The sequence below is a fragment of the Eubalaena glacialis genome, chromosome 3, assembly GCF_028564815.1.
Source record: "Eubalaena glacialis isolate mEubGla1 chromosome 3, mEubGla1.1.hap2.+ XY, whole genome shotgun sequence".
NCBI lineage: Eukaryota > Metazoa > Chordata > Mammalia > Artiodactyla > Balaenidae > Eubalaena > Eubalaena glacialis.
In genome coordinates this window covers 130,782,992-130,792,822 of record NC_083718.1, presented here as the reverse complement: position 1 = coordinate 130,792,822, position 9,831 = coordinate 130,782,992, and the positions used below count along the sequence as shown (strand labels likewise).

Here is a 9,831-nt window from a genome sequence, read left to right as displayed (position 1 = left end):
TAATTTCTCTTGACTGTCTTCAAGTTCTTTCTGCTCTGCCCAGTATGCTATTAAACCCATCCAATAAATTCTTAATTTATTATATGGCATTTTTAACTTCTAGAAATTGACTTGGTTCTCTTTTAGAGATTTTATGTCCCTGTTAAAATTCTCCATCTTTTAATCCATTTGGTTGATTTTTCCTCTAATTTTTAAAATATTTATGAAACATTTTACATAAAGTTCTTGTCTACTGATTGCAACATCTGGGGCATCTGTGGTAATATTTTCCTATGTACTCATGTGTCTCACAGCTTTATCGTATGTAAGACACTATGTTTAAAATAACTTGAGAGAATGGAGTACATTTTGTTTTCTCTTAGAGAGGGCAAGACCTTCCAGGCTGCTAAGAGCAAGGAATTGATCACTCCTATCCAATTAGGGATTGAGTAGGATGGGGGACCTATTACAGCTTTAGTATTTTTTTGTTCTGTGGTTTTGAGGGTGAAATCAACCATATGTATATTACCAATTCCTCATTCTAGCAGGTCTTTGGAATCTAACCATGAAGGTTACACATCTCTCTCTTTCTCTCTCTCTCTCTGCTTTCAAGCACAGCCTTCCTGCTTCCTGAATTACTAAAAACTCAGCAGAAGTTCCACTGGAGAAATTCAACAAGGAGAACTAGCTCTGCATCTGAGGGTTTTAAAGATTCTAATCCATCATACCAACCCAAAAGTCTTTGTAAACTTATAAATTATGAAACTATAAATTTATAAATTTTAAATTAACCCAGTAAAATCTCTCTGCCTGACAAGCCCAAGTCTCAGCCTACCCATGCCCAGATTTTGGCATTTCTGCTCACTTAGGAAGGGCTCCTCCCTATTAAGAATTCAGTGCCTACACTTTTCCTTGCAACTACAGCTCTCCAATTGTCAGATAGATAGATACATACATGCATAATACATAATACACACATACATGGAGAGAGAGGGAGAGAGAGTCTGAGAGAGAATGGTTATCCATTTTGGCTAGTTGTTATGGGGAAATGTGACTTCCTATTCTACTCCTGCTATTGATTTTGAGTTTCATAGCATTGTGTTTGGAAAAGATACTTGATATGATTTCTATCTTCTTGAATTTGTTGAGACAGGTTTTGTGGCCCAACATATGATCTGTCCTGGAGAGTTTTCTTTATACGCTGGAGAATTCTGCTGCTGTTCAAAGGACTATTCTATGTATGTTTGCTAGGTCCATCTTGTCTAAAATATTCAAATGCACTGTTTCTTTATTAATTGTCTGTCTGATGATTTTTCCATTGTTGTGAGTCAGGTATTAAAGTGCTCTATTATTGTACTGTTGTTTATTTTTTCTTTTAGTTCTGTTAGTTTTTTATATATATATACTTAGGTGCTTCAGTGTTAGGTGCATAAATATTTACCATCTTCTTATCTTGTTGTGAATTGACCCCTTATCATTATATAATGACCTTGTTGTCTTTTGTCACCATTTTTAGCCTAAAGTGTATTTCATCTGATATAAGTATAGCTACCCCTGCTCTCTATGGTTACCATTTGCTTGCACTATATTTTCCTATCCCTTCACTTTGAGCCTATGTGTATCCTTAAAGCTAAAGTGAGTCTCCTGTAGGCATCAGTATCACTGGATCTTATTTTTTAATCCATTCAAGAAATAGATTGGAGAATAGACTGGAGAATAGAAATAGATTGGAGAATTTAATCCATTTACATTTAAAGTAATTGTTGATAGTTAAGGTCTTACTATTGCCATTTTGTTAACTGTTTACTGACTGTTTTGCAATTTTTCTGTTCCTATCTTCTTCTCTTGCTGTCTTCCTTTTTGATTTGATGACTTCTTGTGGTGGTATACTTTGATTTCTTTACTTTAATCTTTTGTGTATCTACTACAGGTTTTTCCTTTGAGGTTTACATAAAATGTGTTAAAGTTATAACATCCTATGCTAACATATTAACATAATAACAACTTAACTTTGACAGCATACAGAAACTATACTTACCCCCTTACATTTTAGGTTATTGATGTTACAAAATACATCTTTTTATATTGTGTATCCAGTAACAAATTATTGTAGTTAGTAATAAATAGTCAAAATAATAGGCAGACTAGCCAAATAATAGGAATAAAACTTTTGTCTGGGAACATTTTGAGAGTCTCTTACTATGCTTGCCCTTGTGTGATTATGTGAATGAACATATATTTGCATAATGGCTCCTTTCTCTTGCTTTTGTCCTGTCCATCCCTTTCACCTTCCCAGCAAATGACTTTAGATAGGTCTTTTTAGCTTCTGTAATTCCAAGGCTTACTCCTGCTGGCAGATAAAAATGCAATTTTAGGAAATATTTTCTTCAAAACACAATACAAATGTATCAAAAAGACACCAGGTGAATTTAAAGAGAATAAGTCATTTCTCATGAATCCATGAAATCTCTACTGCCTTTGTACGTAAGTATACTGCCATGAACTGAGTGCTTACTGTGATATAGTAATATCCTAAACACTTTACATACATCATCTCATTTATGAATGAAGAAACTGCAATTTCTATTGAACTTCAACAAATTCCAAAGAATTTAAGCTCAGGTCTTTCTGATTCCAAAGCCTGTGCTCTTAATCATTGCACTCTATTATTATAGAGCTTGGACTAGTGGATTGATTATCAGACAGAAAATACAAATTTAACCTTGGTTTTAAGAAAGATAAAGAGGAAAAGCTTGCTAAGTGACCTCTTAATTTTCTTCTAAGATGAGATGCTGCTGCTGTAATCTCTGGATACTGCTTCAGGCCTATAGTGGTCACTGCTTCTGTTAAGGAAACTCTGGGAAGAAGTGAAAAGAAATCTTTTCTTCTAACAGTATCTGACTATTCAAAGAAAGTGCTCACAGTATGTCACCTCTTTGGCTCTAATCCCCTTTTCTTTCCATCACCCTCTTTTTTAGTGTAACCTGCTCCTACTTCTTCCGGTTAACCTTGACTTCAGTAGAGCACTTTCCTATTTAAGCAAATTTTGCCCTGGTGTTTGTATATTGGTTTCAATGATGATTTATTTTGAAATACTTCAGTATTATTAGCATGTGTAAACAAAGTTATTTTAATCTGTAAAAATACTTTAGGATAACCTTATTTGCATAAGGAATGTTGTAAGTAGTTATTTATTTGAGAAATTGGTTATGTTTAACATTTGTATTGGGTTAGAAGATCCTAGCACCCTTGCATATATAAGGTCTAAAAAATTGCAAGCCCAACTATCTATATGAAGGCTTGGGAAACTATCACCATCCATGGGCCAAATCCGACAAACTTCCTGTTTTTGTAAATAAATTTTTACTGCAACACAATCACACTCATTTTTTTCATCTTATCTATGGCTGCTTTTGTGCCACAACATGGAATTGAGTAGTTGCAATCGATACCATATGGTCCACAAAGCTTAAAATATTTACTTTCTTGTCCTCAGTGAAAAAGTTTGCCAAGGAACAAAACACATGTTCTTGATCACACTACAAGCAGTGATTTGGGAACCCAGACTTTTTTTATCTTGTGGCTCAGCCATCTTTAACATGTGTTTTCCAAGGTGGCAAAAGAAGAGGAAAAATAATGGAGGAAAGTGCATGGTATATACCTGGAAGGGCTGCCAATCACTTTTACCCAGATTCCATTGGTCAAAATTCAGTCCTTTGCCTCAATTAACTGAGTAAGGAGGCTGGAAAATATGGGCTAATTGTGTCCTGAAGAAACAGAAAATAGGTTTGGTGAAAAGCTAGCCAGTCTCTGCCAAAGACACCTTCTGCAAATTGAATTTTTGGGCTTCATATTTAATAAGATGTGGTGAGGTAAGAGAAAGAAGTCAAAGGTATATTTAAAAATTTTAATATGGGAAACTTTAGATGGTTATGAACCTAGGGAAGTTTGGGAATATAGAAAGAGAAGCAAGATTGGAAAGGGAGGGAAATAGTAAAAAATAATAATAAATTCCATTTCAGTGTATGATTTTTTAAAAGACTTTATGCCTTCAAAGTAGAGGTATCTAGCATGCATTTGGAAATATAGGAGATATATGAAATTTAAGATATAACCTAGAGATATAGATTTTTGATTCTTCAAAACATAAACAGCAAGCAGCAGTAAAAGTCATGAGATTGACCTGGGACCACACATAAATAGGAAAACAGAGCTATAAACTGAAAAAGCGTTGTGTGTAATATAATATCTGCATTAGTACAAAGTAATAGAAATACAGAGATGAGTAAAATTGTCTTTGCCTTAAAGAAGCTCACAGTTGGGTGGAAATTAGCAAGGAAATGATCGATTACCTGTTGCATGATAAAGATTATAAAAGATCTGCAGTATGGAATGGGAACATATAGAAAGGGCAACAAATAGTAAATAAATGTAGTGATTGAATGAATTAATTATATTCAAATATATAATACAAAAAATTCTACCATTCCTTGATAAAGTGTCCCTCAGCTCTTAGATAGTTGACAAATCCTCCTATAAGTACACAGAAAAGACTTTTGCATCCACTACTACACACTTACCTTTATTAAGTGCCTACTCTGTGGAATGCACTGTTGCTTTTTGTGTTTTTCTCATTCAAGTCTCATAACAATGCTACATGACATGGACTATTATTTTTAATTAAATCCCAAAAAGCATGAATGTATTATAATACATTCATAAATGAATGTATTATTTCCAAATACAGAACAGAAAAACGGGGTAACAGAGAGATTATCTAATTTGTTATGGAAATCTACATCTGTCACACTTTTACCACTTCACTGTATCCCCCTTTGTTCTTTTTGAAGAATAATTAGAAATACCAATATGACTTGCTCATTAGTTATCTGCAAATTAACAAGAAAAGGGAGAACTGATACCATGGATTTAAATAGACAGCTATTATTTTACAGAACATGAGGAAAATGCTACTAGCATTTTTTAGCAGTCCAGCATAGAAGCACAATGAACAACTGCTGTTGTAAAATATTTAATTTTTGGAAATTTACCATAGACTAATAAAATTAGAGAATTTTAAAAAGAAAAACTTGCATATATAACTGATGAGTATTAAAGAGAAATTTTGAATGGCATTAGTTACATTGTATTAAGTGAGCAATGTCATAATAAGTGAGACATTTATCTTTCTAGATTGAAAATACTATTGAAAATCGACTAAAATTTTACAAAGAATTTTTATATCTTTTTATATTGTTCTTTATTTTTCAAATTCTACACCATGAATATGTATTAAATAGACTTAAAATGAATATATACCATTTCTGAATACTTCATGATCACAATTACTCAATTACATGCATCCTTTCTGTCTCTATTTCTCCTTTCTGTCCCCCATATATGTAAAGGCAAACACATTGAAAGTAAATATACAAAAATCTTACAATCTTCTAGGAAGTTAATAAGAATGTTTAATTTCCCTTTTACAATTTATATTTTCTGAATTTTTATAAGAACATGAGTCACCAATATAATGGTGAAACTTTTATTTTGAAAAAAGAAATTGTTTTAACAAAATAAACAGGAAATATAATTAAATATATGAAAGCAGGCAAAGAAACTAATCAAAGAACACAATGTCTTAATAAAAGTCAACAGCTGGGGCCGAAATTACTATTCTAAGGTTGCCAGAGAAACTGAGAATGGGTTACAAATTGCTGTACTCAGGATATGAAACAATACAAGCAATGCCTTTGCAGTATTTCCTGCAATAAATTAAATCACTTTTCATCGTCCCTTGGATATCTGGATATGTAAGGAACCTTTAGGTGAGCCAACTCAACCTGATTTAAGTTAAATTATGATCGAGAAGAGAAACATTTTAATCACTTTATATTTTTAGAAGATTTACATACAAATCCATCTTGTGACATAGAGTACTTCTTCTTTTATAGTATTATTTCAAAGTCCTTTAACAAAAAATAATGGCCATAATTCAAAATGACCATAGAATGTGATGTGGCATTGGTTCACTTTGTCATTCCATCGGGAACTTTAAGGATTAAATTCTTTTTCACAATTGCAGCTTTTGTTTTAGCATCTTGAAATCTTTCACAAGCTTTTTGAAAGGCAATCGTATCATTAACAAACTTTTCTTCACAGTGTCTTTTATATATTTCTTGAGCCCTAAGAAGAAAAAAGTAAGGTAACAGAATGAGATACTTTTAAATGACTAAAACCATAACAATCAATCTAATTGTTAATGATAATTAAATGCCTTCAAAATAGATATATACAAAATGGGAAAAAGATAGAACTCCACTTATTGCTTAAAATATTATTATATCATTAAATAATATTCATCTTGGGCTAATATTTCTAAGTTTTCTATTAGCTATAACTGAGAAATTTTACAAACTCTGGCTTAGATTCCCAAAGAGGCATCTAACCAAACTATGCCATGATTTGCAGAACTTTTACTTAAGCCTCATTAAATCCAAGCTCTTTCTAGGACTCTACAATGGACTGAACTATGACCTCCACAAATTCACATGTTGAAATCTTAACCCACAGTACCTTAGAATGTGACTGTATTTGGAGAAAGGCCTTTTAGAGGTGTCCTTATGAGAAGATGAAGGAACACCAAGGATGTGTATACACAGAACAAAGGCCATGTGAGGACACAGTGAGAAGGCAGGCATCTTCAAACCAAGGAGAGAGGCCTCAGGGGAAACCAAACCTGACAACACCTTCATCTTGGACTTCTAGTCTCCAGAACTTGAGAAGACAAATTTCTGTTGCTTAGGTTACCCAGTCTGTGGTATTTTGTTATGGTAGCCCTAGCAGACTCTTACTAAGTTAGAGAAAGGTGAACCAGGTTACTCTGGCAAACCTGAGAAATGTCATGGGCCTTAGGAAAACTCATTCATTCATCCTCATTCATTCAAGAGTTATGTATTACAATGCTTGGCACTATCCCTAGATCCTGGAAACATAAAGATAAATAAGACATGATATAATTTTGAGAAGCTTATAGAAAGTAAAGAGAAATAAAGGTATATGAACATATAAATGAAATACATATATTTATTTGTATTTAAGTATACTCAGAAATGTGAACTTAGGGAGTAGAAGAGAGGCCTAAGTCTAGAAAGTCTGCAACTTATTGACTATGTGATTTTGGACAAGTTACTTAAGTTCTCTCTATCTCATTTTCTTCATCTTTAAAAAGGGAATAATTCAACTCATGGGGTTTAGTAAAGGACTAAATGAATTAATACATTTAAAATCCTTAGAGGAGTACCTAACATTTAATAATTTACTTTATTGTATGGATAACAGTGGCATTCATCAGGATAGGAAACTTAAGAGCAGCCAGATGTGAAGAAAGATTAGAGTTCTATTTTGGTAATACTGAGTTTAAAGAGCCTGGCTATCTATATGGAAATGCCTAGGGAGTTGAATATAAAGAAACAATGGCTTATGGTTAGGAGTACACATAGTGAAACCATTCTGCTTGGATTTGAAATCCAGATCTGCAACTTACTGATTGAGTTTTGGACAAGTTATTTAAGCTCTACATGCATCATTTTTTCACCTTTAAGAAGGGACAATCCAACTCATAGGGTTTAGTAGGGAGTAAATGAGCTAATATATTTAAAATCCTTAGAGGAAGGTTGGTATTTAATAATCACTCAATGAAAATTAGCTACAACTCTTTTGAAATAGGAGCTCTGGAGAGTAGTCATGTCTGGTCATGCAGCAGAGTAGAAGTCACAGAAAAATAGACCTTGCACATGTAATTAATTAATGGTACTAATTCAGTCTAAGACATTTATTGAAATAGCCCTCCTAGAGATAACAATTATAAACTTGGACAAAATGTAAAAAAACAAACTATTTAAAAGAATTGAAGAGTGAAAAACATAATAATCTATTATATCAATATTTATATATACCAGAATCGAACAATTGGAAAATGAAATTAAGAAATTCCATTTACTATACCATCAAAAAATAAATACTTTGACATAAGTTTAATAAAAAACATGCAAGGCTTATACCTGAATATGATAAATATTGCTGAAAAAAATTAAAGAAAATTTAAATTAATGGAGAGTTATATCGTGTTCAAGGATTGGAAGACAATATTACTAAGATGTCAGTTCTCCCCAAATTAATATGCAAAGAGCCTTTTCGGTAGAAATTAACATTTAAATTTGTTTTAAATATATATGTGATTAAATTTAGATTACCATTTATTTTAAATGTATTAACTTTAGGTAATTTGAATGTTTTAAAAGTTAATTGTACATGGAAATGCAAAGGTCCTGGAATAACCAAAGCAATCGTAAGAAAGGAGAAAAAAAGAGTCTGTATTTTCCTATTGCTATAAAACAAACTACTATAAAATGTATTGGCTTACAACAACCACCATGTATTATCTCATAATTTCCATGGGTCAGAAGTCCAGGCACAGCATGGCTCAGCTGGATTTTCTGCTTGGGTTCTCACAAGACTGAAATCAAGGTGTCAGCCAGGGCCACTGTTCTCATCCAGGTCTTGAGGTCCTCTTTCCAAGATTGCTGGTTGTTGTCAGAATTCATTTCCTTCTCACTCTTTCTACATGGCTCCCTTCATTTTCAAGTCAGCCATGTCATGTCAAGTCTTTCTCCTACTTTGACTCCCTCTGACTTTCTCTCCTGCCTCTGCATTTCAAGGCTCATGCAATATGCTGCGCCCATCTGAATAATCCAGAATAATCTTCCTATTTTAAGGTCAACCCTCAATTACATGTGCAGGGTCCCTTTGCCACGTAAGGTAGCATATCCATGAGTGTAGTATTGATGGGGACAAGGGCAGGCTTCCCGAAGATATGCCACTCTGGTATGCGAATTATTTTGAGCTAAAAACAATCCAGGCCCAAAAGAACCTTTGAACTTCCCCCTTACTGCCTAAATGAAATTAAAATAGGGGGCCTGTCCCAGGAAGAAGCTGTCACCATAGTTACTACAGTAAAGTATTAGGCATTGTAGACAGGCAGGAACCTAGCAAAGCCCATTTGATCAAAGTGCCTCATTGTCTTAGGATGGCCCAGCAAACATGTTTTTACCAAACATTAACTATTTTTGTTCTTCCTATAAATAACCTTACTTCCCCTTGAAGCCTCAGACCCCTACCTTCTTCTCCTTAGTCCAGAGTATATATATACCTTACCTTGCCTTGCTGACTTTGGAACACTTCATACTTATATGGATTCCCTTTGCACATGTAATAAATTTGATTTTCTCCTGTTAATCTGCCTTATGCTATTTTACTTGCCAGCCAAAGGAACTAATAGGGGAAAGAGGGGAAATCTCCCCTACCCCACCATCTCTTATCCTATTCTTAGTCCTAGGGATCAGGGCATGGTATCTTCTTGGGGGCCATAATTCTGCCTAGCACAGAGGTCTTGCATCACCCACTTCCAGGCTTACTAAGAGCAAAAACAGAGGGATTATTAGCTCTTAACAGGAAAATGGGAACCTAATCCTGAGACAGTAGAAAAGGAAATGAGGATAAATATAGGATATGTAGAATTTTATAGATAGGGAATTGGAAAATTGAACAAATTCAAGCTTGAAGGCCTAAAATTCCTTTGGGGCAGAGTGACTTGTTGAGAAGGAAAGGTCAGAGGTGGTATGTGCATAGGAAGCTCTATAGTTGATGAGGTTTAAAATCACTTTTGTAGGTAATGGGAGAAAGAGCAAGCACCTGAGGGAGTAGCTAAAGTTGGAGGCCATAGTATTGACATCAGCATAAATCTACAAGTCACTGATGCCTTCTAGCCATTTTTACCTGAATACAAAAAAT

The 9,831-nt window shown here is 33.9% G+C and overlaps 1 protein-coding gene across 1 annotated transcript in view; it reads right to left on the bottom strand.

The window, feature by feature from the left end:
• Positions 1-6,008: 6,008 nt before the first annotated feature.
• LRRIQ3 (leucine rich repeats and IQ motif containing 3) overlaps positions 6,009-9,831 on the bottom strand; it is a 198,427-nt gene continuing 194,604 nt past the window's right edge. The window contains exon 7 of the mRNA XM_061186447.1: positions 6,009-6,165. Within this exon, the coding sequence (XP_061042430.1) occupies positions 6,009-6,165 (157 nt within the window). The remainder of the gene's footprint in view (positions 6,166-9,831) is intronic.